Source organism: Letharia columbiana (genome assembly GCF_014066305.1).
Source record: "Letharia columbiana isolate WasteWater2 chromosome Unknown Sc0000011_s2, whole genome shotgun sequence".
NCBI lineage: Eukaryota > Fungi > Ascomycota > Lecanoromycetes > Lecanorales > Parmeliaceae > Letharia > Letharia columbiana.
This window is the reverse complement of record NW_023501049.1, coordinates 710372-722684: the sequence shown is the minus strand read 5'-3', so window position 1 is coordinate 722684 and position 12313 is coordinate 710372. Positions and strand designations below refer to the sequence as shown.

The 12313-nt window shown below is 52.4% G+C and overlaps 5 protein-coding genes across 5 annotated transcripts; all 5 read left to right on the top strand.

Annotated features, from left to right (window-relative positions):
- Positions 1–40: 40 nt before the first annotated feature.
- On the top strand, positions 41–997 carry HO173_004402 (uncharacterized protein; the record flags this gene model as incomplete). The annotated part of the gene is made up of 1 exon (XM_037306326.1): positions 41–997. One exon carries the CDS (start codon positions 41–43, stop codon positions 995–997), a length of 957 nt encoding a protein of 318 aa, XP_037166836.1.
- A 726-nt stretch (positions 998–1723) lies between these two features.
- HO173_004401 (uncharacterized protein) lies at positions 1724–5372 on the top strand (the record flags this gene model as incomplete). Its single annotated transcript, XM_037306325.1, has 3 exons — positions 1724–4946; positions 5010–5029; positions 5319–5372. 3 exons carry the CDS (start codon positions 1724–1726, stop codon positions 5370–5372), a joined length of 3297 nt encoding a protein of 1098 aa, XP_037166835.1.
- Positions 5373–6147: 775 nt separating this feature from the next.
- On the top strand, positions 6148–7530 carry HO173_004400 (uncharacterized protein; the record flags this gene model as incomplete). Its single annotated transcript, XM_037306324.1, has 2 exons — positions 6148–6360; positions 6475–7530. The coding sequence occupies 2 exons, from the start codon at positions 6148–6150 to the stop codon at positions 7528–7530; spliced, it is 1269 nt and encodes a 422-aa protein (XP_037166834.1).
- Positions 7531–8101: 571 nt separating this feature from the next.
- Positions 8102–9715, top strand: HO173_004399 (uncharacterized protein; the record flags this gene model as incomplete). Its single annotated transcript, XM_037306323.1, has 2 exons — positions 8102–8970; positions 9118–9715. The coding sequence occupies 2 exons, from the start codon at positions 8102–8104 to the stop codon at positions 9713–9715; spliced, it is 1467 nt and encodes a 488-aa protein (XP_037166833.1).
- A 621-nt stretch (positions 9716–10336) lies between these two features.
- HO173_004398 (uncharacterized protein) lies at positions 10337–11121 on the top strand (the record flags this gene model as incomplete). Its single annotated transcript, XM_037306322.1, has 3 exons — positions 10337–10344; positions 10401–10693; positions 10793–11121. 3 exons carry the CDS (start codon positions 10337–10339, stop codon positions 11119–11121), a joined length of 630 nt encoding a protein of 209 aa, XP_037166832.1.
- Positions 11122–12313: the final 1192 nt, after the last annotated feature.

The window sequence follows — 12313 nt, the reverse complement described above, 5'->3', positions numbered from 1 at the left end:
ATCTCATCAGACTTAGATCACCAGAAAACTCGGCACTACCATGACGGAGCAGCAACAGCAAATAGAGCCGGTCGACGGGGCTTTCAAATGGCCAGCACGTGAGTCCCCACACCCCGAAAATCTTGCTCTTGCCTCCAAACTCTGCACAGCATTACTGCCTAAGGGATCAGATACTAAGACTATTACAAAGCACTTCCCCTGTGGCTGGTCTTCCAACGACGTCATCCAAGTCTCGATCCCCTCTCCCGCTCATCAACGCTGCTTCGTGGTCAAGCTCCCCCGCCGTCAAACCTCTTCGTGCATTGCTGCCAGTTGCAGGGCGGAAGCATTGCGAACCTGCTGGGCGGCCAAGCATGGCTTTGGACCCAAGGTGCTGGCTATCCATGAGGAGAGTGGGGGATTCGTCATGGAGTTCATCCAGGGACAGACGCTGACGACGGAGATGATAAGGCAGCGTCTGCCGCAAGCTGTGAACATGCTTCGACGGATCCATGAAGCTGAGGCAATGAATTGGATGAGGAGGTACGACCCAATGGAGATTGTAAAAGAGCATCTGGAATGCGTGAAGGAACGCAACGCGATGCGACCAAAAGATGTGGGCTTCGTCGAAGGCATCATACACGATACTGGGGAAGAAGTGAAAGGCCATCCGTGGATGCCCTGCCATAATGACTTCCACAGCCACAACGTAATGCTCAGACGCGCCAGCAGAGATGATTCCGACTGTCTGCTCGCAATCGATTTCGAGGACTGCGATCTCGGCGATCCGATGTGGGATCTTGCTTACTTGACGGTCAATCTCGAGCTGGAGCAGGAGCCCTACCGTTTGGAACATCTGTACGGCGCTAGCGCAGAAGACAGACGACGCGTTCGAGCTTATGTTCCATTGGCCATGGCGCATTGTGCTACTTGGGCAGCTTTGCACGGAGGGTTATGGGCGCAGCATCAAAAGGAAGTCATGGAACGATTAAGGAAGCTGGTAGGCGATTTAAGTTGAGGGACGGACGCATTGGTTCGCATGGTATTATTTCCAGTGATAGTGAGTCCAAGGCTTGTCAGGCTGGAACATCTTCCTATTTCAACGGCACGTTGAAGGTTTCGCAGAATTCTTATGAAACTGTTCTACAAAACATGAATCGCTTCAGTGATTGGAGGACAATTAATGCCCCAGCGCCCCTTCTATCTCCTTGTCTCCACATTGCTTGTTGACGTCGAGCCTCGGAAGATAATCTCAGTCACCTGTAGAAGCGATGTTAGTGGAATCCGAGATAGTAGTGCACGGTTGCTCTCATTCCGATTGCCTTCCAGTCTGAGTAGCCGCAGTGTCATTCTTAGCCCCGGACATTCACTCTAGATCAGCCTGTGCCAGATCTCTCATACATCAATACCTATATAGCTATGATGCAAGATTGAATGCCACGCAATTTGGTGCCAGCGCCAAGACAAATTTTCGCCTCATCCCTGCCGGCTGCAGCCTTGTTTGAGGAGCGGCCGCTAGTGTCTTGGCACCAATCAGAATCGTAGAAAGAAAGCTGCTTTGACAGGCGAGAGGCAGGTACGCTTTGAAGGTCTCGTGCTTGTGTGGTCAGCATCGACCGGGGCACACAACAGCCTCAGATAACGTCTGCTTGCCATCATGCTTGCCCTATGTCAAGCATCGAGCAGCTACAGAGCCCACGACTGTTCAGCTTCTCCACCACGCGACCCCCCATGAAACCCCACAATGTCGGAGAGCGTGTCTTCCCCGGAAGAGTCTCAAGGCGAGAATAAACCCTTTGGGAAGCACAACTGGCGAGGAAAACTCTTTTCAGCCGACAGCAGATTTGGAAGAGCTGCGGAGCCTCTCGAAAGTACTGACGATGATGTCGCCAACTTTCTCCACCCAGCAGGTACAAGACCAGAGGCAGGAACTCAGTCAGCGCCGCTTCCTCCTCGCATTGATGTTGCTGCTGGTTCGAGACGGCCATCTGCCGCCAATGTCCACCAGGATGATACCATAGTCGATGTTTATCGAAGGCCCAAACCTCGTCAGAACAAGGGGCTATGTGTAAGATTTGATTTAGGTCCGCTCGTAATTGGTGTGGGCGGAGACGAGGCTGAGCTTCCTTCAAGAGATGTCTCCAGGTCGTTCGCAGATTCAATGAGATCTGAACGATCGCCGAATCGAGAGCTATCACACTACAACACCAATGACCAGCGCTCCCAGGCATACGGACGGTCAACACATCCTTATGACGAGACTTCCTTCCCGCCCTCGTCTCTGCAGAGAAGACCGACCGGCATCGACGATGAAAACCTTGTGGAGGAATCACGTCATGCAGGCCATGATAGAGAAGCAGTTCAGTCTGCCTTTTCCCGAATTCGAAAGTTGTCGCCTCGACCGCGAAATGAAGAGCAGGATCTGGACTTGGACCTTCGTAAAAGAGAAGTCACGAATCTATCCTATAGACCCTCCTCGGCGAGCGAAGACCTGTCTTATAATCAAAGCTACACCTGGCAGACGGCAGAATTTGGGGATCAGGGGGCCACACGGCAGTTAATCGCTCCTCCTTCAGAAGCTCTGCCCGCCAGTGCTTTGAATCCTAGCGAGTCACCTGAGCCACCATACGTCTCCCAAGAGCCCTCATCATCAAGCTATCACTTTCCACCTGCCACCAAACGTCTACCAGAGCTGCCGGGTTCAAGAGATCAAGACATACATCATGACTCTCAGGACGTCCCACCCAGTCTCAAAGTTAATTCGCTTGCTATACACACTGCAGCCGAGAGACTTGGGGGCGACTCCTTGAATGACTTTGACTCGCGTGTGCGGCGCTTCAGCGACCTTTTCCGACTCAATGCTTCCGCTCATGTCGATATCATGGCAGTGCCCTTGGGACGATGGGTCAGCATCTCTGCATGGTGGTTCTTGAGGGGCAGAGGAGGGCTCGAAAGTGCCTTGCGTAGAAAAGCCTCGGTCATCGCTCCAGCTACTGCTGCGAACGATGGTGGGTTTTCTCAAGCATACGTCAACCTTGCAAAGGCCTGGTGGGTATTGAAAGATGTCACCCCGAATCTTCCTGAGATAAGAAGGTTCGGTAACGCGAGTATGAGTTCCATGGTTGCAGTGATTACGAGCTTCGGAGACCAACCTCTTGCTGAGCTTGTCGAGGTGCACTTAAGAATACTTGCAAATTTGCGTGGGTTAACGATGTCGATGAAAAGAAATGGAAGGTTGCCACCGGACGATCTCCAAATGCAGGGATTAGAGCCACAGATCTTCCTCGAGACTCCGACCTTTTCCCCAGATATTGCGGCTCTGATGATCAACAATACTCTCGATCCCACAACCAAGGGCAAGAACTACGTTGCCGAGCCCTTTTTCCCGATTTTGGTTGGAGACACGGCACGTCACTTCAGCTTTGGCAAGATGTTTGTTGACGTTTGTTTGGACACTCGTAATGATGCAAAGTCAGGAGTACAAATAGCCTGCGTGGTGTCGGTACTGCGCGAGCGAACCGATTGGGCGGTTAAGACAGCCGTTGCGAGCCAAGACGGGAAGGTCAATCTTCTGATACAGTCAGGCGAGGCTGGCAGTCTACATTGGCATGACGTGCAATGGAAAATACCGCTACACACGATGCAGCTTCGGCTTGCAGAAGATATCTGTCTACAAATCAAGTTTTGCGAGAAAGATTTCAAGACCATCTGGGGCATCTGTGATTACACGCAACGCATTCGAAAGGAGTACTCCGCCGGGAGAGACGAGGAAGCTCTTTATGAGCGCGAGCTACCAATCTTTCAATGTTTTGATTCCCCATCATTTCCTAGGGAGCCCATCAAAGACTGCAGAGTACGACTCTTCGAGAGGAAAGTCGTTGCAGTAGAGGGTAGTAGGCAGCATAGAGTTCACGATGGTTATCGGTTGATGGTGATCACTCCCCCAGGTACCAAAACATTGAGCAAGGTTAACTATCAGCTGGGAAAAGAAAGCCCAATACTTTTCGGCACCTATCGAAGCAAAGGTGGGAACACACTGCTTGTAAGGGTGCCGCCTTCTTTGAGGGTGTCTCTTACTTTCCATAAAGCAAGCGATGTCGAGCTATTCCGTTCCACCATTACTGGGACATTGATAACGGAAGACGATCATTGTTCGGCCTTTTTGCAGTTGCAAAATTTTACTATCAGTTCCGTGTCTGTTGATCAAGACATGGCATATATGAACGCCAGTCGCTGTATTAATGATCTCAAATGGCATACGCTACGCGTTGTCAGTAAGGGACCGCCAACTTATGGTCATGACTCGCAATCGACAATTTTCTCAGAGCATCTTCGAATACTGGCAGACTGTGATTCTGGCACATTCACGGACCGAATTAATGCAGGGCCAGGTGATCTGCAGCTGAGTCTGAGCGTTGAGAATTTTAATGAGATCAAGCTCCTGCGGGCAGCACAGCAAGACATGACTTGGGGCTTCGCCGACGGTGTACTGCCAGAGGCTGACTTGAGCTCGTTGTCCCACATGCTACAGTTGGTGGGCATGTCTCCATCCATAAGAACCTACCACTTCCGTTCTCTGTCAGATCTGCACAGCTTTCAGGCCATGCTCACAGGATTCCACGTGCTGTACGACGGAATGGCAAGCACATTCTCTATCTCGCGCGGACGCTTCAAGCGCTGGGAAACCAGCACTCCGCGCTTGCAGATCATAAAGCAAGACAAAACCGTGCAACTGGTAGCATTCTTTAAAGACTTCAGCCATGGAGCATGCATGAACTTTGTCCTCAAGGTCACTGATTTTTTTGACACTTTCGCCCGTTCTGGCGTATTCTTTTTGCGCATCGTAGATGCTAAGTTTGCGTTACCAAAGGGCGAGTCGGATCTCGCAAGGGACTTCGTTTGTCTTGACATGCCTGAGTATCCGGGTGAACACGATGATATCATCATTGGATTTGATAACGAAGATGGTAAGCATTTGAAGAGGCTCATTGACTCTAGCGCAAAAAAGATCTGGACTGACCAAGCTGCAGACAGAGATAGATTTGCACAGGTACGTTATTTCGGAGTGAATGCTTTCTATTCGAGACCTGAGTCTGGCTCGTGAGACACATGTTGGGAGCGAGAAAAGGGTTTCTTCCCGAAGCAGGCTCTAGAGACTGGTCTCACGATTACATTGCGTATTGCGAGATGGGCTTTTCCCCCCCTTCCCTGGTTCCTAGACCTGTCTTACGAGTCGAATTTGTGTCTCACAATTAGCTTCTCTTCCTCTTTGTGCTCGCTAGACCTGTCTCAAGAGCTGAGTCTGTTTCTTGCAAACAGTATGCTGACTCCGGCATCAGACCTTGCCGGCGCCGGTCAACAAAATGTCTCGAATGGCGTCTTTGAGGAGGTGACATTGACTGGTTAGCGACTCCTTCTGAAACTCTGGCGGGGTGCTTAGGCTTCGATGCTGGCATGAGTAATGCCTCTACTCTACTGGGATCTTCATGTCACGATGAAGTGACACAAGTCAGAAAATCGCAAGTACCTACATTCTATGAATCAGGAAGCACCGTCGGATTGCTCGACGCTATACTTGTTCCAGGGCCTCGCGGCACCTGTTTATGGGGCTCTATAGATGGTCAAGTATGTCCTTCCAAACATGGGCCGAAGAACACTGTATGTTGCTCTAAACATTTTGATGGTGAAGGTTGATGGAGAGCTGACGAGCTGACGCTGAGGCCAACAATTGAAGCCATTTTCCATATTCGGCGCTTTCGCAAGGCCCAGCGGGCAATCATCTGAAGTGCTATCCTTCAAGGAGGTGTGAAGGGTGGCCGAATAGGAGATTCCCCGGAAGAGAGTTATCTTCTCAGTACGATAGGTTCCAAAAGAGTGACATGAGAATCGTCCAGACACACTGTTGCTGGTGATAATATCTGAGCAACGTGTAACCAACACTTGCGGTGGTGTCCTTCATTGAGGACAGCAAGAAGTATAGGCGTGATAGATAGCCAAAATGTTGAATCCCCTTCACCACTTTACTGCAATGCAATATATCAACCACAAGCTTAAACCTTTTTCAGTTCAAGCCCTAACTCGGCAATTCTTCGGGTAATTCCATCTGAACCTCCAGCAAAGAGGTAGCAGACTCCCCTCCTGAACACCGCCGTCCTTACTCAATCAAGCATGCCTCCCTCCGCTGCTCCCATGGGTATAAACGCCGTCTCCCACTCCAAACCCCCCCATCCAACCCAAACCCTTCACCACCCTTCCACCCTCGCCATCCACGCCGACGATCAACTCAATCGCTCCACCGACGTATCCCCCGCCCTGCACGTCTCCACAACATTCCGCTACGCCTCCAACCCCGACGACTTGGTCCCCGCGAAAAACCTCAAGGTACGCCCCCCGGGTTAGCCCACACGGGTACCAATGGGTTCTCCCAATCCCCAAAGGAAAAAAGCATCCGTCGATGTCCAGCCCAGCTGATACGTATCCCCGCCGCCGCAACAGGGGCCGCAACCGCTCGACGCGCACGTCTACTCCCGGCTCACCGCGCCCACGAGCACCCGGCTCGAAGCGCTCCTCGCGCCCCTCCTCCGCGCCCCGTGTCTGACCTACTCGTCCGGCCTGGCGGCCCTGCACGCCCTGTACGTCTTCCTGCACCCCGGGCGCGTCAGCATCGGGGGCGGGTACCACGGCTCGCACGGCGTGCTCGGGTTGCAGCGGAAGATGACCGGGTGTAAGGTCCTGCCGTTGGATTGCGCGGCGGAGGAGTTGGGCCCGGGGGACGTCGTGCATCTGGAGACGCCGGTGAATCCGACGGGGGAGGCGTTCCGGATCGAGGAGTATGCGCGGAAGGCCCACGCGAGAGGTGCGTACCTCCTCGTCGACGCGACGTTTGGGCCCCCGGGGTTACAGGATCCGTTCGTGTGGGGCGCGGACGTCGTGATGCACGCCGGGACCAAGTATCTAGGCGGGCATAGCGACATGTTGTGCGGCGTTCTGGCGAGCAAGAAGGAAGGGTGGGTGGAGGAGCTGAGGGAGGAGCGGACGTATCTGGGGAGCGTGATGGGGAGCCTGGAGGGTTGGCTTGGAGTGCGGAGTTTGCGGACGCTGGAGGTTAGGGTTCAGCGGCAGAGTGGTAACTGTCAGCACCTGGTAAGCTGGCTCCATGGCATGTTGGAGGGGGCGGAGGGAGGTGAGGCGGTTAGGGAAGCGGTGGAGAAGGTTCAGCATGCAAGCTTACAGACCGAGGATATGGAGTGGTTGAGGGACCAGATGCCGAACGGATATGGACCTGTATTTGCAGTCACGATGAAGATTGAGAGTTTGGCGAGAATCTTGCCGAGTAAGCTGGAGTTGTTCCATCATGCTACGTCTCTAGGCGGTGTGGAGAGCTTGATTGAGTGGAGGGCTATGAGTGACGAGAAAGTTGACACTAGGTTACTCAGGATCAGTGTGGGGCTGGAGCATTGGGAGGACTTGAGGGATGATTTGATGAGAGGATTTAAGGCTCTGAGAGACGAGGTGAAGAACGGGATGGTCGCCTCCGACTCAACGGCTTGAAAGATCCCTCCCCAAGCAATCGCGGCATAACACTCGCGGCATCCCTGGCCAAAATCTGGCCCAAGCGTCAAAGCGACCAACACATGCAGGAACTCACCGTTCTGTGGCAAACAGCCCTATAAGTGACCGCTCTTTGGTCAAGTGATGGAAGCCTCACTGGTTTGCCGACCTCCGGCCAGTAAAATGAATGAACCAAACAGTCACCTCTACATCCCGCAAGGGACTGAACCCACAATGAATTCATAAAACAGTCACCCATCTTTTGGCCTCTTTTGTTTATCTAGTGTATGTTGTGTCTCTTCCGCACAAAAGAAGAATACCCAGAGTTTACACAGCTGTTTAGGTATTCAAAAATCACACAATGTAAGGATTCGGAGCATTCTGCGTTCTTCTTTGCAACAAACCATGGGCTTGCTGCCCAATTTGCGTGATCATTTGTAGGCTGACTCCCCAGTTTTTGACAGTGATATCAGCATACAAGCCTTCACTGTGAGTACAAAAGGATGGCTCCTTACCCGTCTATCAGCCAGAACACATGACTTGACACAATCGACATAGTTACCGGAATAGGATGTTGGCATCTTCAGACGTACCAACGGAAGGCCTTGCAGCACTCAGTGCCATGCCACCTGAAAACACCATAACCGACAACGTCACTAACGCATCGGCATCTTCCCCAGGGAACAACGCCAATGATGGGCCTCATACCGCTGCAGATACTCAGATTGAGGCTGGGGAGCCATCCATTACTCACAAGACTGGGACAGACGATCCGGATCATGAGGCAGATATCGGACCTGCTATCTATCCGCCTGCCCTCGAGAACATGGAGGTCCTGGGCTATATCAAGGACAAGAATGGCATTGACTATTTTCGTGACATTGGCTGTTCCGCTTCGATCCATGACGAGGTGTACTTCGTCTTTGGGGACACATTCTGCAAGAACTCTGCAGGAAAGTCCGTTGGTACCACGAGCAATACAATCGCCTATGTTGAAGATCGCACCAACTTCCTCGAGAGCGAGTATAGAGAGATCTCAAACAATGCCAGGGTCAAAGCGTTTGTGCCTCTGAATGACAGAGAAATTCGCTTTGAAGAGAAGAACGAAAATGCTCGTGTGGTGTTTCGCATGTTTGGTGGGATAGCTGACATTGGTGTAGTGGGTGTCATCTGGTTCCAGAAGTCGATCAAGTACGAGAACGGCGAGGAATCTTACCGTGGCGTTGGTCAAGCCAGACTCAGTACCTACTCGGATGGTAGTATCATTGTGGAGCGCCTCCCACCTCTCCTCTTTGGCCCCAACGAGCCGAAGATAGGTTCATTCTCCACATTGTTCTATAAAGGCCACGTCTATCTCTGGGGAGACGGTCCAAAGGGGCAGATAATGCTTGCTCGAGTGGATCAGTACGAGACGGCTCTTCGTGACCGATATGAGTACTGGTGAGTTATGTTTTCCCAGCCATTTGTTCCTCATTCGTACTGCATCTTGTATTGCAAGACACGTTGCCGGAGTTAAACACTCCCGGAACATGTCTCACGACTCGGGTTTGATCCTAGAAGAGTTCTGCTAACTGCGAAACCATATAGGAGTGGTAGCGATTGGGTCCAACGTTGGCACGATGCCGTTCCTGTCTTGCACGATGTCCAGCACGGCGCCATTATTCACACTAACCTGTTCGGTAAAGAAAAACCATTCGTCTTCGTCGGAGTAAACAATCGGGCGGACAGTATGGTTCAGATTGGCGCAGCTGCGGAGGTCCAAGGCCCTTTCGCCCTCACGGCTGTATGCCAAGCAACAGGCATTAAGAACGACAAAGAGCACAAGTGCTGCATCTACCCTCATATCTACCCCCATCTTTGGGCCTCCAATGTGCCAAAGCGTGAATTGATGATCACTTGGAGCGAGAGTCCGCCTGGTGGAGTCATCGCTGCAAAGCTGAAGTTCAAGATCGATGAGGTCGCGGCCGTCAAGGAAGCCGAGGAGCGTAAGCGTGCAGCCGAAGAGCAGGAGACCCGTCGTCTTGCCAGCATCGCCAAAGAGCAGGAGGCAAATTTTGAGTATGGTTTCGTGTCCGATGAGAGCGATGACCCCAGACCAAGGAGGGATCGCTCAGAAGGACGCCTGAAGACAGGCTATGTCTTGAGGGTGGTACGCACCTCTTCCGATCATCCAACGAAACCGTAACCGAAGCATTCTGCCTGCATTCAGGAAAATGCTCCCATGTGCTGGCGGATGTACATGGATATTGATCATAAATCATGTACCTATAATGTTTAATAGCTTCACAAGAATGCTCAAAGAGAGATCCTGGTGAGCACCACCGAACGTAGACTGCCAACATGTCTCCTTTATATTAATGCTACTTTTGGGGCTGTGGTTCTCAAAGCCAGTGTTCCGAAGAGGCTGATTACTCTGTGTCTACGGGTTTCTGAGGGGGACTGTCCCTAGAAGAGTTGGCAGTTGCTCGTATGTTGATGCATTTGTAGGGCACATAACCATCGCAAAAAGGCAGTCCTCGCATCATAGGACTAGTATGTCAGAGCGCAGAACAGATCGTCCCGCGAAGGAGGATCCTGAACTTGAGGTTTCGTACCTTCAAGTCTGGCAAATGGAAGGTCGAGGAAATTGCTCCTCTCGATGTTCAGTCTTGGCAAAGATTCGTAAGCACAGATTTATCCAAGGTCTTGGCGCTAGCACTTCGCGAATTTCAAACGCAGTGTTCGACACTCGAATTACAGACCACTCTTCTTCCTCCTCTCTACCAAACTCCAGCAGTCTCTCTCAAACCCTCACCTCACCTCAACCATGGCCAAGTAAGCCCCTGCCCCCTCCCCCTTTCCATCCAAGCGTGAGCTAAGTAGCCCAACAGCTACCTCGCCTCCATCTTCGGCACGGAGCAAGACAAAGTGAACTGCTCCTTCTACTACAAAATCGGCGCCTGCCGGCACGGCGACCGCTGCAGTCGCAAGCACGTCAAGCCTTCCTACTCCCAAACCATCCTCTTGCCAAACCTGTACCAAAACCCGGCCTACGACCCCAAAAACAAGATGAACCCGAGCCAGCTGCAGAACCACTTCGATGCGTTCTACGAGGACTTTTGGTGCGAGATGTGCAAGTATGGCGAGCCGGAGGAGGTGGTGGTGTGTGACAACAACAATGATCGTGCGTAGACCTTCCCCCCCCCACCCCCCAGCACGCCCAAACATACTGCAGCGTTACGAGGGAGACGACGAAGCTGACTCGAGCGGTGTGCCGTACAAGATCTCATCGGCAACGTCTACGCGCGCTTCAAGTACGAAGATTCGGCGCAAAAGGCCTGCGACGCGCTCAACAGCCGCTGGTACGCCGCGCGGCCCATCTACTGCGAGCTGTCCCCCGTGACCGATTTCCGGGAAGCGTGCTGCCGGCTCAACAGCGGGGAAGGGTGCGTGCGGGGCGGGTTCTGCAACTTCATCCACCGGAAGGAGCCGAGCGCGGAGTTGGACCGGGAGTTGGAGCTGGGGACGAAGAAGTGGCTGAGGGCGCGCGGGAGGGATGAGAGGAGTATGACCAAGAGTCCGAGTCCGGAACCGACGAGGAAGAGGTTTTGAGGCGGGAGTGCGAGGGCGGTTGGGTAGCTGGGTGACGGTGATGGCCATGGCGGCTGCGACAGGTGGATCTCGTAGCGTGCAAGTTCTCATGCTGAATGCGCTATCTACGTGGCGTTTTGCGGAAAAGCGAGGCGTTGAGTCGATGGGCCTTTAGGTGAGGCCGAAACCATTTCATGTACTTTAATCGGGAGGGAAACTTCATGTTTCCTGGTCATGATCCAATTATTACTCCACTAGTGTCCCTCGCGAGCCATGTGTATCACTGTATTTCCAAGTCCCAAGTCCTAAGTCCCAAAGCCCATATCGCTGAGCCCCATGCATGATCTATACCAAACCCCATTCGCCATGCTTGTGGCCATCAGCCAGCCAACAAGCAGCGCTAAACCAACGATGTACCATCACGCTTCATGCCAGTAATGTCTCACCTAGCGAACTCCTCATTCGTTCCCATGCTTAAACCAATTATTGCTTCCCAACCATGCAAAGATCGCGATCAATATGCCAATAGCAACGAAGAAACAAAGCGAGATCATCCATATCCGTAGCCGGTTGCGTTCGTGCTGCTTTCGCAACCAAGACTCGCTGTCGCAACGGTCAGCATATCGTGCGTCCTTCGAACACGGTGAGTCCGGCAGGGTAGACGAGGACGTACGTGTGTCTGAGCTCTGGCCGAGGTAGATGTCTATGAGCATGATGGGCTTGGGATTGGGCTTGAGAGATAGAGGAGGATGGGTATATGCTTGTATCGAGGGAGTCTCCACGGACGGCAATGGATGGATAGAAGGTTTTAGGGTCGAAGTTCTTGAGGTGAACGGGATCATCAGGCCTTGCCATCCTGGTTGTGGGATATAGCAACCAAGCGTAGAAAGTGCTTGTGTTGGACCCTGGTATGCGGACGATGTTCCAATCAATTAGATGCTGATTTAGTGAGGAGCTGACAAGAGTCTTGGTATCTTCAAGGGCTGGGCGCCGAGCAACGGTACTCCGGGAGGAGACTGTGCTCGTACGAAAGAATGTGAAAGACAAGGGATAAGAAGACGGAAAGGGACGGGAAGACGATACACTCAAGTATCCCAGAGCAAAGAACAATAATAAAGGGGGATTGACACGGGAGCTTCACATAGCCAAGGACATGCCCACGTTTTCGAATCGCTTGACAAATATGCCTGAAACATTCAAACCCTCAGCACAC